Source organism: Danio aesculapii, chromosome 4, assembly GCF_903798145.1.
Source record: "Danio aesculapii chromosome 4, fDanAes4.1, whole genome shotgun sequence".
Lineage (NCBI taxonomy): Eukaryota > Metazoa > Chordata > Actinopteri > Cypriniformes > Danionidae > Danio > Danio aesculapii.
In genome coordinates, this window is record NC_079438.1 from 35,153,398 (window position 1) to 35,173,514 (window position 20,117).

At 33.4% G+C, this 20,117-nt stretch overlaps 1 protein-coding gene across 3 annotated transcripts in view; it reads left to right on the forward strand.

The window, feature by feature from the left end:
• The window catches only part of usp6nl (USP6 N-terminal like), a 104,195-nt gene that overhangs the window by 79,027 nt on the left and 5,051 nt on the right, over positions 1 to 20,117 (forward strand). For all 3 annotated transcript variants that reach the window (XM_056455540.1, XM_056455538.1, XM_056455539.1), the window contains 8 exons: positions 5,056 to 5,163; positions 7,995 to 8,104; positions 11,841 to 11,889; positions 12,131 to 12,251; positions 12,891 to 12,985; positions 15,508 to 15,573; positions 15,758 to 15,857; positions 16,930 to 17,082. In XM_056455540.1, coding sequence (XP_056311515.1) covers positions 5,056 to 5,163; positions 7,995 to 8,104; positions 11,841 to 11,889; positions 12,131 to 12,251; positions 12,891 to 12,985; positions 15,508 to 15,573; positions 15,758 to 15,857; positions 16,930 to 17,082 — 802 coding nt within the window. The remainder of the gene's footprint in view (positions 1 to 5,055; positions 5,164 to 7,994; positions 8,105 to 11,840; positions 11,890 to 12,130; positions 12,252 to 12,890; positions 12,986 to 15,507; positions 15,574 to 15,757; positions 15,858 to 16,929; positions 17,083 to 20,117) is intronic.

Below are 20,117 nucleotides of genomic sequence, written 5' to 3' on the forward strand. Positions count from 1 at the left end.
CGGTTGCAATTTCGAGCCCTGCAAGACTTTTGTCAGGTAGTGTATCCTAAAATGTTAAGGTCCTCAAGTTTAGCCACTTTAAAGTTAAACATCTGAATTGATTTCAACTATATAAATTGTCTGCTTGAAAGTACCAACAATTTAATAGAATATGGATCCATAATCTTGGATGTTGACCTGCATCCGAGAACCATGAACAAATGACAGTAGAAACATTTTGACGAGAGCTGTGAAAGAAACAATCCAGACACAAAGTGCTGAAGCAACGTAGAACAGTTTGACAAACACTCAAGCAGAAAAAAAGCACAGTAAATGGAGACAGACAAGTTTAAGGGAGAATGCCGAAACTGCCTTAGGTGACAACAGGCCCAAACACTGGATATTTAATGGACATACCAGGTAGACAATAAAGAGAAAAGTACAGTGAACCAGAGACCTCAAGATCTCCACTGGCAGGTACTGAACGGGTCTGGTGTGCAGACAAAGGTAACCAGCGGGCAGGGAAGATTCAAGGACTACAAGAGGAACACGAGTACAATACAACAGATGAGACAGGAGAAGCATCAACAGAAGCAAAAACAAGAAAAACGACTAGAGCAGGGGTGAAAAAAAGGATTTGAGGGCAGCAGTGTTCAGTTCCAACTCTCCAACAGACATACCAAGTCATTTTCAAATAAGCCTGAAGGACACGACTAGCTAGATCAGGTGCGCTTAATTGGGGTTGAAGCTGAAGTCTGCAGGACTGAATTAGACAGCTTTAGTAGACTAGAGTAACTCAAAAACAATCAATCAATAAATAGTCAATAAATAAATTTAATGAAATAAAATTAATTTAAATAAGAAATAAAATAATAGATTACAAACTAGTAAATTAAAATGATATAAAACGGCAAGATATTTTTGCTGGATGGTAAAAGGTAAAATGAATAATAATAATTAACAATGTAAACAACTGAATTAAATGGAAAATTAAATGAACTTAAATTGAGTGCAAACCTTACAAACGAACCCAGAACTGGTGCAGAGACTCAGACACCAATGTTACAAGAACAGATTTATAGTAAAAAGTAGGGATGGCTGACACAAAATTGACATTTCGACACCGGGTCGAGATCCTGAACCACAGATGTTTTGAAACACCCATGTAACATGACTAAAGCATTTTAAAGTATTGGTAATTTCACATACATTCTGAGACCTAGCGAATCTGCGATTGATTGACAGTGTCGTAAACAAAATTACTATCTCACGTAGCCTAGTGAATTGCGCGCGGGCATAGTGTAACTGTGCTGAGTCACCCAAGTTCCAATCCCAGCTTGTACAAGCATTCAGAAATTGTGTCTTAATGTTTGTATTTAACATTTTAAATGACTGTAGTTGCTTCACCCAGGATGTGTACGCAATATAGTGTCTGCGTGCCAGTCAGAAACATTTACTTTTCTTTGTTGAAATTTTTTATAGCAATACTAAAAATGACCACAAAGCTGTCAGTGCGGTAACCACTAGGCTGTTGGGCTGACAGCGTATTTAGTATTTTTTAGTATAGGGTGGAGTAGCACTTCAGGGCGTCCTGCGTTCGAATCCCGGCTCGAGGACATTTCCTCGTCCCTACCCCCTCTCTCTCTCTTCCACTTTGCTTCCTGTCTCATTTCTGTCCTATCCACTTAATAAAGGCAAAAAGCCCAAAATATATCTTAAAAAAAACATTTATATATATATATATGTGTGTGTGTGTGTGTGTGTGTGTGTGTGTGTGTGTGTGTGTGTGTGTGTGTGTGTGTGTGTGTGTGTGTGTGTGTGTGTGTGTGTGTGTGTGTGTGTGTGTGTGTGTGTGTGTGTGTATATATATATATAGGTGTGTGTATATATGACCACTAAGCATCACTGTAAAGATTGGTTTGGAAATGTTTCGAAGCCTCGCGACACTTGCTGCAACTGTTTCAGCATTTCACAAAGCCTTACTTCGCCCACCACTAGTTTATAGTAAAAACTGAAAGTTTAAAAAAAAGGAGAGATCAAGTATAAAGTTAAACAGAAATCCAAGATTTAGGACTTTAACCTGAGTAGAGCAGGGATTTTGGCACATTAAACACCAGAAGCATATTTAAGTACCAAACAACAAAATGGGAAGTGAACACAATAGAGCATAGCTGACGAGGAACAGGTGAAGATGATCAGGTTAACGAGGATACAGGACAAGAGAAGCACGCATGCAATATACAGTTCAATTTGACATGTTTAATGACATTTTAACTATCTGAAACTGTTTTATTTATAAATGGCAGTACATTGGATCAATATTTACAAACAGATGGCAGGTAACATGCTGAAACATGAAATTTTAAAGTGGAAATTGTATAAATGACAAAAAAACTGAAGGTTTTTTGTTTTAATATTTTCTCGTAAAACATGCATCATTCATCTTAGTTGGTTAAAAAAAAAACATTCTCCACCTTCCTCAAATAGTTGTAGTATTGACCCTGTATGTGTGCGTTTGTTTGTAATTTTGCCGTTCTGCACGCTCGCTTCAAAGACATCTTGTTAAAGTGTTTTTGTACAACAGATGGAGTCATCGACTTCTTTCACATCCGTAATTACAAAGCCAATCCCCCGTCGACAAACACACTTTAACACGCAAGCAAACACACACAGACACCTGCCCATTTGTAACGTCTCGTTTTATTCAAACAAACAAACAGTCTTAATCAGCTCATTTTGCCCAGATTACCATATGAAACACACACACATTCACACACACACAAGCACACTGTCATTGAGTTTATAGCTGTGGAACAAAAATCAGCTTCCCTAGAGCCTCATGAAGATTATTAATGTCATTGTTATCATTATTATTAGTTAACTTCTCAACAGCCATTAGTACACACACACACATATAGGTTTGTTTTTGTGAATTGTGGGGACATTACATAGGTTTGCATTGTTTTTATACTTTACAAACTGTATTTTCTATTGCACTACCCTAACCCTCAAAGGAAACTGTGTGCAGTTAGAAAAAAACTAAAAAACTGCATTCTGTAAATTATAATAATTGTATTTTCCCAGTATATTGCACCGATACCGGTGCTAAATCTATACTTTTAAAACAGTACTGAACAGCTTGAACCGATACTTTTGAGCCACAAAATTATGGTGAATGACTCTAGAAAAACTTCTCATTTTGCGTTTTGAGAAATAAGGACATCAGCAATGTCATCATAATTCACCACCTTCATGTAATACCTGTATCATGCCACCTGTGTCAATGCCCAAGTCACTATTATGGATGGGTATCGTTAAGGTTTTACCCGTATTACTACTTTTGTCGATACCACTTATCGGTTCGTTACTTTAACGGTACACTTATCTGTACTTTTTTTAGTGTTTTTTTGTTGTTGTTGTTATTGTTATATAATGAAAAACAAAAACATTGAACAGAATTAACAACATTTCATTGTATTGTTGCTTTTTTTTTTTACTTAAAATAAAACAAAACCAATAATTGTAAAACAAATGAATAAAAAAAACTAATTCTGTAAAAGAATGTACAACACAGTTGGAGCATGGAGGTAGGCTGCAAATGACTCTCAGTTTTTAACCATTCTTCTAGAGAAAATCAACATGTTTGCTTTTTCTGGCAGAAGTCGGGATCTTTCCAGGCTTATTGTGCTCCCTGCAGTTGAAAATACCCTCTTTGAGTTGTGAAATGCAGTTAAACAATCAGCTGTGGCTAATGTTTATGATTTATCATTAACACATTCACATAAATGAGATAACTCGGGATTAAAAGATGAGATGCTTGGGGTTAAAAGTAATGCCGTTTTGGAGCTTTTTGCAATGTACAACTTAGCATTTTTTATCATTTCTTGATAAGAATAGTTTATTATTATTCATCTTTTTGTAAATACAGTAGTGTAAAAACATTTTTAATGACCAAATCTTTTTAGGCCACTGCAGAAGAAACTACTATTTTCAATGTAACCGAATATGTGTGTTTATTAAACAAATTAATATTATACCATTATTAATATTATACTATAATGTAAGTAATGTTTATTTAGCAATAATTCTCCAGTAGCGATAGTTGAACCGGTAACGTCATTGATACTTCGATCTATTATAATTTAACACCATTAAATTATAGTTATATTAGTTCTGGTACCCATCCCTAGTTATTATACACGTTACTGTCCTGAAATATTACAAAACGTGTACACACAAACATTGGGTTTTAATGTTTAATGGGGATTTCCCATACAGTAAATATAATGATCTTATACTCTACGGAGTATGTATTCCTTCCTCCTACCCTTAAAATCAAACACTCACAGAAAACATTCAGCAGTTTTGCATTTTTAAAATACTTCATTCTGTGATTTCTGAACTTTTTCCTTATGGACTCAAAAAAAAAGTCTCCACAAGGTGACAATGAATGGTATTTCTTTATTTTAGGGGATATTTGGTCCCCGAGACATGATGAATACTGACACCACACACACTTAGGGTTGAGGAAATCTCTTAGCGGCAATAATGTGAACAGATGAGTGCAGGAAATGGAAGAGTGTTCATTCCTCTCATTGACCTCTGCACCCTCTGGAGTTGTATCTCTCTCTCTCTCTCTCTCTCTCTCTCTCTCTCTCTCTCTTTTTCTGTGAGTTTAATTGTGCCTGCGAGACGATTCACACCAGCCATCGGCTTTTGTGGTTTCAGCGTTTTGCTTTGGAGCGTTTAATCTGGCCTCTGATGGGAGTTTAATCTTTACTGGCTGCACAATTACCTGTCAGAGACACTGATGCGATCCATTACCCCTGTGTTCAATGCGTGGGTACATATACAACAAACACACACTATTTATTATTTAATTCATTCATTTTGTTTTGTTGTGGTAACACTGTCAGTTGAGCTGAACATATTTCACCATAATTAAATTCATTCAGGACTAAAATGATCTCAAATCAGCACAGTAAATGTGGAAAGTGTGCAGATTCGGTATAGGTAGCCAAGATTAAGGAACAAAGTCATCTGTGAACTGATTGAGTTGTTGTTTATTGTGTGCAGCTGGTGCGGAGGATCTACAAGGGAATCCCGCTGCAGCTCAGAGGACAGGTGTGGTGTTTGCTGCTCGACATCCCCAAAATCAAGGAGGAGAAGAAGGACTTCTATGAGGTGAACACACACTTTCTCCATCACAGCACAGCCACGCTTCCTTAACAGACACTTTAGTCCACAGAAGTGTGTTTGTGTGTCTGTCTATCCGTCTGTCCCTTTGTCCATCTTTCTGTCTGTCTGTCTGTTTGTCTTATTGTCTGTCTGTCTGTCTGTCTGTGTGTGCATATGTGTGTGTGTTTGTGTGTGAATGTGGGTGTCTGTGTGATGTGTGTCATCTGTGTGTATCGGTATTTATATATATATGTGTGTGTGTGTGTGTGTGAGAGAAAAGCGATCACAAGCTCTTAAATATGGCTTTCTAAAATAACCAGCCCCTGAGGTTTGCAATGTAACACTTATGTGGTTTGACACACACACACCGCAGAGGGAAAATCACTCCAGATGGACAATAGCAGCGGCACTGAAGCCCTGCAGCATCAGCTGGACTCCAAACATGATTTGCAGACTGTATTTTCTTTGTGAGTGTGGCAGAAATCAAGCTGTGGGCTCTTGGGGTGTTGTTTTATTCGTTTGTGGCCTGTAATTCAGTGTTTGGGTGTGTGGTATTCACAAAAATGCTATCTCACGATTTATGGGGATTTTCAGTAATGGTAATTAAAACTTTTGCTTTAGTTTAAAAAGAAAAGTTACACATCATCATAGAATTATATTTGTGTATATATATATATATATATATATATATATATATATATATATATATATATATATATATATATATATATATATATATATACATGCAGTTGAAGTTAGAATTATTAACCCCCCTGTTTATTTTTTCCCCCAATTTCTGTTTAAAGAGAAGATTTTTTTCATCACATTTCTAAACATAATAGTTTTAATAACTCATTTCTAATAACTGATTTATTTAATCTTTGCCATGATGACAGTAAATAATATTTGACTAGATAATTTTCAAGACACTTCTATACAGCTTAAAGTGACATTTAAAGGCTTAACTAGGTTAATCAGGTTAACTAGGGGGTTAGGGTAATTAGGCAAGTTATTGTATAATGATGGTTTGTTCTGTAGACTATCAAAAAAAATAGCTTAAAGGGGCTAATAATTTTGACCTTAATTTTTTTTTTTTTATATTAAAAACGTCTTTTATTCTAGCCGAAATAAAACAAATAATATTATCAGAAAAATGTTATCAGACATACTGTGCAAATTTCCTTGTTCTGTTAAACATCATTTGGGAAATATTTAAAAAAGAAAAAAATTCAAAGGGGGGCTAATAATTCTGACTTCAATTGTATGTATGTATGTACAAATAAATAAATAAATATATATATATATATATATATATATATATATATATATATATATATATATATATATATATATATATATATATATATATATATATATATATATATATATATATATATATATATATATATATATATAAATTATATATATTTTTATATATATATAGTTGTTTTTTTTACACTTTTGCTAACAGGTGTCTTTAGCAGCACCAGTCCTGTTTCGTTTGTTGTAAGATTTGAAATTATTTAAATTACAGTTAAAAAAATCATACTCATACATGTAGTCTTTTTGTTTTCAGAAATTAATTATTGGGGCATTTTAATGCAGTTAGAAACCTTTTTTGTTTCTTTAAAATTTTATATTATTTTTATTGTTAAATCTTACTTAATAATACATTCAGGTATAAAAAATATTTTATTTAGGCAAAATAAAATGTTGTTTTGACATAAGATACAGTTTAAGTCAGAATTATTAGCCCCCCTTTGAATTTTATTTATTTTTTAAAATATTTCCCAAATTTTGTTTAACAGAGCAAGAGCAAGGACATTTTCACAGTATGTCTGATAATATTTTTTCTTCTGGAGAAAGTCATATTTGTTTTATTTCGGCTAGAATAAAAGCAGTTTTTAATTTTTCATTAACCATTTTAAAGGTCAATATTATTAGCCCCTTTAATCAAATTTTTTTTTTTGGTAGTCTACAGAACAAACCATCGTTATACAATAACTTGCCTAATTACCCTAACCTGCCTAGTTAACCTAATTAACCTAGTTAAGCCGTTAAATATCACTTTAAGCTGTATAGAAGTGCCCTAAAAATATCTAGTAAAAAATTATTTATTGTCATCACGGCAAAGATAAAATAAATCAGTTATTAGAAATGAGTAAACAGGGGCTAATAATTCATGGGGCTAATAATTCTGACTTCAACTGTATGTGTGTGTATTTTATATATTTATTCTGTATATGTGGTAGAAACACATACATAAAACCAAAACTTTTTTTTATTTGTATCATATATACATATTTTCTCAAATAAATGCATGCATGTGTGTATTTATATATACAAAATAAATATACACAGTGGACTTAAATATATTATGTAAAAGAATATATATATTTTATCTTTGCCCAGCACAAATTTTATATAATGTAGTAATATACAGTAATATACAATATAAAGTTTTATATAATTAAATTATTTATTTATTTATTTATTTATTTATTTATTTATTTATTTATATGAATTAATTTAATGATTTAAAAAACAATTACCCATACAGATAGTATTTTGGTTTCATGACATGAATTATAGTGTAATTTTTAATGAATTATTTTATTTTATTTTATTTGCAAGCATTCTTTAAATTCAATCTGGTATCCAAATATTTTATTGCAAGTAATGTTTTCTTTCATTCTTTTGAACACTCAAGACATGTTTTTGTTCATTTTCCATGCAAACCGAGTTTCCTCCTCCATAGCGAGTTACATATTCAGTGCTAGTTATTAATATTTAAGATGAACTCAATGCACTCTCTCTCTCTCTTTTTCTCTCTGCAGAAGCTGAAGATCAGAGCGAGGGGTTTGTCTCCAGATGTCCGTCAGATTGATCTGGATGTGAATCGGACGTACAGAAATCACATCATGTTCATGCACCGCTATGATGTCAAGTGAGCATCCAACTACACACCAACAAAGAAGCAACACACAACTATACAGGGGGCTTCCAAAGATTTATATTTCATAAACCAAAAATAACATTTGCTTAACATTTACTCACATTTGAGTGATGCCAAACATTTATGAGCTTCTGTTTTTTCGTTTTTTTCTTTTGAGCACAAAAAAGATATTTTGAAGAATGTTGGAAACCGGTAACCATTGACTTCCATAGTAGAAAAAAACATTACTATGGATGTCAATGAGCTCCAACATTTTTCAAAATATCTAATTTTATGTTCAACAGAAGAAAGAAACTGAAGCAGGTTTGTAAGAAGTAAGGAGAGTAAATGGATTTTCAGTTTTGGGTGAACTATCTTTTTAATATCTCGGGCCATGATGTGCAATACCACATGAGCTCTAGGGCCCCTTGGCCACTCTGTGAATATATCATGACCACTGGTCCTCCGGGGTCCTTAAAACATTGCATAATCTGACGCTAGTGCCTCATATAGGGCCCTTGGCATGTACTGCTTAAGCTCCCTGCTATAGAGTTCATTTTCCCCCTATTCAAGCAGACTGCTAAGGCTTGATCACTAGATATAAGTTTAAGCAACTATAAGCAAGATAGACATTCTTTTTGTGTGTTTGTTTGTTTGTTTTTTTGTCAAATAAGTTTTTTTTAAGATAGAGATTCAGGAAAAAGGACATTTTTGGCTAAATTTTAAGTCTAAACTCTTATTAATAATTTATTTTATATCGTAATGCACAAATGTTTAGTAGGCAATTTTATTTGGGAGAAATGTTGTTGTTGTTGTTCAAGTATGCAAATATATTCATATGCATCAGGTATTTAAAAATTTATGGAATTGCTTTTATATTTTTAAATATTTATATTTAAACATACTTTATTTTTGTAATCATTCAAGCATTCATCCGATTAATGTAGGAATTGCATTAATTATTAAGCTAAATTAAAATGATTTTTAATCTCTTTTTTATTTTAAATATTTCTTTTTTTATATTGATATATTGTATTATTATTATTATTATTATTATTATTATTATTATTATTATCATTGAGCTATTCCAGCATTCTGGATGTGACATTTGCAGTAAAATCAAAAAGTAAAAAGTTTGCAGTAAAAAGAAAGTAAATGTTAACATTAAATTGAAACATCTGTTTATATTCTCCAAAACATCTCACCACAGAGTTAAAAAAAAGTTAGCAAGTTTACAGTATACAACATACTTTGTAGAAATTCTGTGAATGTAACTGCACAACCCAAAACAAACAATGTTTATCAAAAGGATAGGAGTTGGCTCTCCATTGAACAAATATGATTGATTTTATTTTATTTGATATTTTTTGCATTTATGGGGAAAAAGCTCCATTATGGATGTGACATCTCTCCGTTATGGATGTGACAATTGTGTGATTTCGGTAAACATTAACAGAGACAGTTTTAAGTTTTTTTTTTTTAAAGCGCTGGAAAATACTTGCTTACACAAAAAACGCAGTAACGGTTTCGATATTTTGGCGAAAACCAAATTTTTTTATGGCAAAGTTGACATTTGCATGAAATTGTTCTATTATTCATTCATTCATTTTCTTTTCGGCTTAGTCCCTTTATTAATCTGGGGTTGCCACAGCGAAATGAACCACCAACTTATTCATCCAATGTTTTACGCAGCGGATGCCCTTCCAGCTGTCACTTATACACCACGGTCAATTTAGCCTACCCAATTCACCTGTATCACATGTCTTTGGACTTGTGGGGGAAACCGGAGTACCCGGAAGAAAACCCACGCAAACACGGGGAGAACATGCAAACTCCTTTTTCTTGTCATCATCACATTTTTAGTCCTTATATTAAATTGATTTTGTTGATAGGTATCCCAACCATTCATTCATTTATTAATTCATCTATTATTTTTTTGTATTAACAATTAATTTTTACATTATTCAATGAGTTGATTACATTACCCTAATAAGTTACTCTTAACGATTTTTTTTCTAAATGATTCTTTCAAAAATTCTATCATTTCACTCCAAACGCTGCATGCACCGAGGTCTGCCAGCATGCTCTCTTTCAGAAAAGCCAGCGTAGACTTGTTTTATGTAGGGCTTTAATCTGTGTCTGTGTAAAATACATTTTTTATTTCTCCTCGGAGATGCTTCCATTTCTCATGGCCATAAAGCTGCTACATTTAAGCAGCGTGTGAAATGGGAAAGTTGAGAAGGCAATGGAGCGACTGAGAGACGCCCACAGCCCATCACTTCACTGCCAGTTATTGCTGTATTGAATTGTGACTGGCCAAAAAGCGCGCATATTGACCGATGTGACATTTACCTGTGGAGATTTGAAAGGGTCAGATCATTCGCACAGCCTGGGCTTTAGACATCCATAAATCTGAAGAAAAAAGTGAAACAATGAGAGCGGTAAAGAGCAGCATATGCAAAAATGTACTAGAACTAAATGATCCATGACAAGGGACGTCACTTTCCACAAAATGCCACGATCGATGGTCGTTTAAAGTGATGATCAATTAATTGATTATTCGTTAGCCTAAATAATGTAAGATGTGTCTGCTTCAGTGTCACCAGCAGGATGTGCAAATTACACTCAAAAAGCACTGAACTGTTAAGAGAGAGAGAGAGAGAGAGAGAGAGAGCGAAAGAGACAGAAAGAGAGGGTTAGTGGGTTTGTCAACAGAGTGGCTTTTTGGTTTCTTTTCTTGTGCATCCAAGCCACTAGCACCCCATCTGAAAGATTTTTTAGCTTAGGGGTAATGTAGTTATTTAACTTCACAATTTGTAATGTTCAATATGTATTTGAATAATGATGGTTAGTTCATTTTACTTGGAAACTCATATTTGATTATTTTAATGTGTTTTGTTTACAGAGTTTAAGGTTTACTGTATTATTGTTAATGTTCTTGACATCTTACAGATGTTGATCTACCTTAAAGTTTGCTTTGATTGTTCAGCGTTTACACTTTATCATTGCACAAACTTTATAACATTTTATTTACCAAGCTTAAGAGTCTCTTTGACACTTTGACATGTTTATTTTATTATGACATAAGAGATAAGATTTATTTTTGTTTGTTTGTTTTTGACTATTATAACTATTTGCCTTTGTAATGTTGATAAATTATTATAAAGTGGTTAAATAAAAAAATAAAAAATCTTAATATTCCTAAATGTATTGTTAAAAAATATTCAATAATTATCGATACAGAATGATATGAAACATTATGTTGGGATTTATTTTTTATTTTTTGCTGTATCGACCACCCCTAGTAGTAACCATACTAACTTAATGACAGTTGCTGCAGTCTTCATTCCTCTGTGTAATCTTCAGGACACTGAGGCCATGTCTACCCATACTTGTGTATTTTTTATTTTCCTGGCGTTCTTTTTGAAACAAAATCTCTGTCCACATGAAAATGCAAAAACGGACTGTGATACATGCTAAGGCCAACTTTTATGCTGGGTTCACACCAAACGGGCAATTAAGTAGTTTGTTCTCAAATGTTCACAAGATACTGTGTGTATTGAGGAATATATGGAGAATGGGAAAGGGCAATGTTTACTCATGAATATCCATGACTAGTTAAAGGCTTATGTCATTTAGTTGTTTGTTAGCCCTCTTCATCTGTTTTTTTTTTTCAATTAGTTGTTGGCACATGATAATCAGAATGGAGGGTGTGTATATGATGTTTTGTGTGTTCTGTGTGTTTCAGACAGCAGGATCTGTTTCATGTTCTCACAGCTTACTCTGTGTACAACACGGTGAGTCAAACGCACTTTAAAGAGCTTCACTTTACATCCCAGTACTGAGTCGAACGACGTCATCAGTCATGTTTGAGGATGAATGCACAGTTCATTTATGTGTGGAGGAAGACGCACACTATGAATTCTGTCTTTTATTGTTTGTGTGTGTGTGTGTGTGTGTGTGTGTGCGTGTGTGTGTGTGTGTGTGTGCGTGTGCGTGTGCGTGTGCGTGTGCGTGTGCGTGTGCGTGTGTGTGTAGGAGGTGGGCTATTGTCAGGGCATGAGTCAGATCACTGCGCTGTTACTCATCTATATGAATGAGGAAGATGCTTTCTGGGCGCTAGTTAAACTGCTGTCTGGACAGAGACACACCATGCACGGTATAAACTTTTATTCACCTTGGAACAGTCACTATCAACTGTTATTAAGTCATAAGATTAAAAAAAAACATTTAATTCACTAAAATACTAGTAGTAATGTATATTTATGGTGTGAACAAGTTCAAATGTTCAAGTTCAAGTATTAAACTCTATACATTTTAGTTTAGTTTCTATGATCATATTTGGTATTCTTGCTGTAAAAACTGTATCTCGTGGCATAAAATTAGTGGAGAACCATTAATCTACAACTACAAATGAACCGAAATTAAAATTCTGGGCCAAAACTGAAATTTCTGAATGCACTTGACTGAAAACTGAAACTGTTTTCATAATAATTCTTAGTTTTTTTATGAATTAACATCATTTTGTAGGAGTTTTACATTTAATTCAAAAATATAAATTAAACTGATTGTAGAAAGTAACACAATAAATAAAAAATTAACATTTTATTAACAGGAAAAAAATAAATTGACGACTGCTCTTAAATTATCCACCAAAAATGGCCGTTTTGTTTAACACCCAAAATTGGCTACATCTCTAGCTACAACACGTTTATTTTTTCAGTTGTATATATTATAAGCATGCACTGTATTATCAATAGTTGTTTCAAATGTAAAATACGTAGTTGTGTCTTTCTAGGTTTCTTTGTACCAGGGTTCCCTAAACTTATGCGCTTCCAGGAGCATCATGACCGTATCCTGCAGAAGATGATGCCTAAACTCAAACAACATCTAGTAAGACACAAAACAACTCCAGAACATCACATCACACATTATACTACACTAGAACTCAATTCTAGGCCACTTTACCTCTTAAAACTGTAGGTTGCATGGTCTAGTTATGTTCCCGAAACACATACTTACATTTAAAACTGTTAATTTTGTCCTGATTATTCAAAATTAACATATTCCAAAGTCTAAAAATCATCCCATCGGATGTTTGCAATATTGATTTTAGTGAAATGCATCTGAGCATCTGGCCTACTCAGAGCACTCAATGTTGTAGAGAATTCACAAAGAAATGCCATCCTGGGATTCATTAAAGGGCAGAGTAATTAATAAAAGCCGATTATTAATAAATAAAGAGATGAATGAATGAATTATTTGTGCGTGAGAGAGAGTCAGTCTTTGATCATAAAAGAGGGATAAGCTTTACTCATTGATGGGTGTTTGTGAACATATGGCTTTGTTCCATAGAACATCCAATCATAGTGCTTGCTCTGTTTTTGCAGTATATACAGTGTGAAAAAGATGTCATTTATGTTTATGAGATATGTTATTCAGTGCAATTCAATTCAAGCTTACTTGTAAAGTGCTTTTCACGGTAAGTTTTGTTCAAAAATGTGCAAAAGTTACAATATCCTTGATGACTTAAACATGTACTATATAATTGTCCAGTAAGTCAACAGCATCTGTTATTTTTAAACAAATTTTGGCATATTACAATCTCTGTATGAAAATGTCAAGATGCAGATAAAATATTGTGCACATGGAAAAACTGAATACTATAGTCATTTATAGTAAATACTACAACTTAATAGAAAATGCTAACTGTTTTGAACGTGTGGCTGAGCGGCTCAGTGCTGGTTTTTGTTTGTAATTTGAGATCAAACTAAACACCACCTTTTCTTTGCTCCTGCTCATTCATAAACAGCAGAACGACACAAATTTACATTTTATTAGGCCTGTCACGATATCTATTTTTAGTTGTATGATATATTGCACCAAAATATATTGCGATAAACGATAATATTGTAATTTTAAGACCATTTTATGTCACTCATTATTAGGCATGTGCCGGTATAAGATTCTGACGGTATGATAACATTGGATAAAAATATCACGGTAGGGCAGTATTGTGATTACTGCTCTAAAATATATTTTTTAAATGTTAGGGTAAAAAAAAACACTTCTTTCCCATTTGAACACAATCAATTTTATCTTGAGAAACATTAAAATATTAACAGATTAAACAGATTTCTTTACAATTTAAAATGGCGTCTTAGGATATCATCTCTGCTGGAGATACTGTTGTGCACGCATACCTTAGCATATATGTTAGCAGAAATTTTTTACGGTTTTAAAACCTCGACTTTTCCAAACCTCAGTATACCTTGAAAACCGTCCTATGCCCACTCATTATATAATGCCAGAATGATGATATAATAGCATCACAATGCAAGTACACTCGTCCAAAGAACAAATAATATTTTATTCTAAAGAATAATTCATTTATTTCTAGTCATTTTAACAACTGAATAATTAGGCATTGAAATCAGAATAAATAATAATAGTTGTTAACTGCTACCAGATCTGTTTTCAGTCGTCATACACCCAATTGAAAATATACTCGAATGATTTATAGTAAATACTATAGTGCTTCTAACCATACTGACACTGACACCTCCAATAGAGATAGAGATGTTGCACAATCAGCTAAAGTGTTGCTAGAATTGTTTTTTATGTATGGGCGATATTTATTGCATCACCAAAAATGATTGAGATCATGTCCATGTGTTGTGCGATAAGTTGATATATTGATTATTGTGACAGTCCTACACAGATAATTTTAGGTTTTGCAATATAGTCAAAATAAAAATGATAACGTAGAATGTTCTCTTATCAGTTCCAATATGTTTGAATCTTTTGCAAAAATATAAATATGCATTTGACTGCATTTGAGATTTTTTAACAGCAGCTCTCGCAGCGCCCATCAACTGGTATTTTCCGTGAGACACAGCTTTTTGAATGTTTTATTTGATCCATTTAGTTTTTAATGTGCTATTAATCTATTCTTATTTGTATAGCACTTTTCCTGCATGCAACTTAAAGCGCTTCACAAACAAACAAATATTAAGAAACAACATTAATATCAGCTACAATATAAAAAAAAACTGATAAACAAATAAACAATAAACAACAACTATATACTCAGAGAAATGCATACATGCACAGACATATATTTACTCACACAGTAGTACTTGCATCTGTAAACTGCACAAATTGTACATGCATGCATACATATACACATACACAAAATAAATATCATGTTTTTAGTTTTGAAGACAAGTGCAAAGAGAATAGAGCGTGCATCCACAATTCTGAGGGCTTTAATAGTTTTTAACATTTTACTCTTTGGGACACCCTTAATGTAATCTCATGTTTTATTTATGGTGAATAGAGTGTTATATAGAATGAATGCATTGTGTGATTTTTGCCATGCCTGTACAGTAACTGTTCTTTGCTGCCCTCTGCAGGATAACCAGGAGGTCTACACCAGCTTATACACTATGAAATGGTTCTTTCAGTGTTTCTTGGACCGGGTATGAACTCTTAATACACAATTTTAGTAAATCGCAGCATATTATTATTATTGTTGTTGTTGTTATTATTATTGTTATGATGGTAATGATGATTAGTATAATTATTATTATTGTAAATCATGATGTTCTATTTTTTTTTTGTCCAATATGTCGTCTTATTGATTTATGTGCATGTTTTGAATAGACTCCGTTCACGCTGACATTGAGAATATGGGACATTTATATTCTGGAAGGAGAGCGAGTCCTCACTGCAATGTCCTACACCATCCTGAAACTTCACAAAAGTAATGACTGTGTGTGTGTTGTGTATGTTTGGTTTTATAGGTAACATTATTCCCAGATGTAAGTTAAATGTTCTCAAAATATGTCTAAAGTCTATTCAAATATGTATTATTTTTAAGCAGAATAAAATAATTGATCTGTGCAAAGTAGAATGTAATAATTATAAATAGCTATAATCAGTGAGTGAAATGGTCTTCTTAAATACATAGTTCACCCAAAAACTAACAAACAAATCATTTACTCACACTCAACTGTTAAAACTCAAAGTAAAAAAAAAAAATCTGTATTTTTTTTGTCTACTGTTGAACACATAACAAGATATTCTGAAGAATGGTTAAAAAAAAGAAGGAACCAAAATAAACTATGAAAGTCAATGGCTGCTTTTTCAACATTGCTCTGATTGTTTGTGTTCATCAGAAGAAAGGAGCATAAAGAATTTTGGAATAAGTGGAAGATTGGCATTTTTTATTATTTTTTGGGGGGAACTATCCTTTTAAGGCTCTGATATATTCAGAAATGTACATTATATCTGTACACTGTAAAACAAAAGTTGGGATTTATGAGTGTTTTCAATATTTTTATGCTTTCAAATTGCATTATAGGTACTTGATCTGTCCTCTGACAAAGTGACTTGCGTTGATATTTTTAGTAGCATAAAATATATATTGTCTTGGTAAATTACAATACAAAACTGTGAAATAAGTAGACAGTACTTTTATTTTGATTTTGTTTTTTGTTTTTTTTTACTTTACAGATTTCTGTTTTGTCATTAATATTATTTTTTACACCAAAACTACCATGCAGTCAATAAAAGACACTTTGTCAAACAGCAAAGTGAGATTTTCAGAGCTCAGGGATTCCATAATGCATTTTGTATGTAATAATAATAATAATAATAATAATAATAATTTTTACGATATATTTGAAATTGGTTTTAGTAGCAAACTTTTCTACAAAAGAAACTCCCGCTTTCTAGAACTCCAATCAAACATTTTGGCCTGATTTGGCTTTAAAGACTTTGAACATGTTGTAACCTCTTGTGTGTAAAGTGTTCTGTCTGTGTTTTTGTGTTAGAAACACTCTTGAAGTTGTCTATGGAGGAGCTGGTGAAGTTTCTACAGGTGACTCTGTCAAACGATTTCTTTTTTGAGGACGACTTTGTTATAGAGCAACTTCAAAACTCAATGTCTGAGCTCAGACGGTCTAAACTGGAGCTGCCACCTCCAGGTACATTAAATAGACTCATATTGTACACACACACGTACTGAAATCATGGCAAATCATAAAATGTATGGCTGTGTGTCACCACCTAGAAGGACAAATCTTACTGCACATCTACTGATAATCTTTCTCTGCCTTTATCTCTTATACACACACTCACACTCATTCACTGCTGCTGTGTACTGTTTTGTCTAATCTGCGTTCTCTCCCTTTCGCTTCAAACATAGCCTCTGCTTACACTAGTGGGTCTGGGAAAGGGGGGCGCCAACCCTCCTACAAAACCAACCGGTGGGCAAAAAAGCACTGACTACTTTATATGTCGATCAACCAACCATTCGTTCGTCTACCCCACTACACACACGTCCCTCTCCCCTCGTTTGTTTCTGTCTCACGAAACCTGGGTTCAATTTGTTTCAGTAATGTCACAAAAATGTGTTAAGATACAACATATTATAACATTTAGAATTATTGCAGCTACTTTAAGTGAGAAAAAGTAGTTTTATTATTATTATTATTTGTATGAAAAATATATAGGGGAAAAATTACATTTTACAAAAGTGCTCAAAATGATCTTTCTGCTAAACTCTTGGAAAAATGAACAAAGTGCAAGCAGGTTTAAGAAGTATTTATATAAATATTAATAATAACATATAAATATATATATATATATATATATATAGTATAACATATAAATGAATATATATATGAAACAGTTCTGTCTGGTTCTCAGATCTGATTGGCTGATAATTGTGAGATATTGTGCAATATCAAAACTTTTACAGCCTCCTCGCCCTTCTGTATTACACCGGCCACATAGAGTGACAGCAGATCAATAAGCTCAATACAGTTTGACAAATATTGCAGCTGTTGGACAACATAATGTACTTTTGAGGCTTTTTTAGGCAAGAATGTAGTTGTATAGATTGCATCCAGGCAGTTTATTTATAAGGATAGTGCCTATTTAAAATATTTATCATTTCTGATATAGCGTGTTGGCATCCATCAGCCTGTCATTGAGGAGAGCAAAAACAGTTGACGTTGTCCATCCACAGGATGGCGACAGAGACCGCATAATAAGCCATTAGAGGAAAAAAGATTGGCGTATTTACAAACTACAGCTAATCAAATTTTATAAATTGGTGAGTGATATTCTAAGTCGATCTCTCACTTTTTTATGTTGTAGTGCTGTATTTATACCATAGTAATTGTAGTGTATTGAGTGTGAGATGGGACTCACATATTAGGAATCTATGTGTTTTCTGTTGGCCACTCTTTGTATAACCCTGGCTTACTTTTTGGTTGGCCATGTGTTTGTTTCTAATGAGTCTCCTATTTTCGTTACTGCAGACCAGTTCAGTAAAAAGACAGAAAGAAGAAATGCCAACATGTGTTTAGCATTTTTTCTTATCACAAACACAGCAATGATCTCATAGTGATTGCGCTGCTTTGGCTATTTTGGCGTTAATTATTGTGATATCTCGATTGCAACAGAGAAATACTGGGAAATCTCTGTAGACTGATGACATTTCATGCCGTTTAGCCTTATAGTCTTGTCAGCAAAATTACCTGTTTTGCCATCACTTTAGACATTACGCTAGAGAATCATTCAAATACTAACTTTAAAGTGAAGTAGCAACTATTTCTGCTGTTCTGACATCAGCTGCAGATGTGAATGAATGGCGGAAGAAGGTAGTTCCTCATACAAAAGGGTTTTTGAGAACCTCTGTCTTTTATTCACTTTTTATACATTGAGTTATGCCGTCGAACTGTTATATAAACGCAATATAACACTCGCAGCAGTGCTATATGGCTGTATATCATCACTGTTGGGACACTAATGCACTGGGCCTGCTTCCTCGTGCCAACGCACACCTCCCACCTATGCCGATACACAGCCATACCACTACTCATGTGATATTGCTCATATAAATACTTTTCAAACATCCTTGCACTTATTTTCCTATAAGTAATTCGCCCCAGAACTATTTTAAATATCTTATCATAGTTGTAATACTAATGCAAAAACAATTCCAAAAGGTTAACATTAACATCATATTGCCTTCTAAGATGCATAATTTTGCATTGTAACAAGTTTTGGATGTTTTGGCGGATAGCGATAAATAATTTAAAAGCCAACAATTGACATATTGGCTGGTAAATATTACCCTTGATACTATTCCTTTTCTAAGCCTAATTACAAAAACAAAAAGCAAAAAATACAGTGGACAACTGATTTTATATTAAAACTTAAAATGGCAGAAACTGCGACAAAACATTTAGATCTTAATCTACCCAAAATCATTTAAAAAATTGTTATGATCCATTTTTTCAGCTGTGTGTGATAACTCTCACACTGCTAAAATATTGTGTTTCCTTTAGCAACATAATGAATAAACAAATGAAAAAATAACCTTAAACAAGCAGTAAGAATAATATTTTATCAATACTGATATTGGAGCCTATATAATGTGCATTCTTACACACTCTAGAAAATGGGCTACAACAACCAAGCATTTTTTGGGGGGGTGTAGTAATAATTTGGCTGAAATGCTGATAATAAGCAAGTGATAAAGCATGCACAAGCATTCCGATTTAAACCATTAATGTAATTTGGCTTGTAAAATTAGTTGAATGTTATTTTGGTGCCAAAATATAATAAAGCAGCACTTCACAGGTTTGTTCACGGGTTTGTGTGTATTTGATGTTTTCGTTCCTCACAGCCCCTTCTCAACACACACCAAGAACCGCCCCAACCATCAGTATCTGTGTGTGAACGTTCATCATTCCCTTGACGTTTTCTTCAGTTTCCTTCACTGCGAATTTGAACTCGTGCACATGCTGTGTGTTTGAAAATGTACCTAACACATCCTTTCTCCACATGGTTTATATGTTAACAGTCGGGCTTGAACTTGTAAGTGTTGTGTTAATATTGGCATATGTATTTTTAGCTTCTTGAATTCTTCTGTGTTCCCACTTTTGAGCTTTTGATTTGACGCCAGCCGTGGATGTTTGTGATTTGATTTGATTTGAATGAAGCGTCA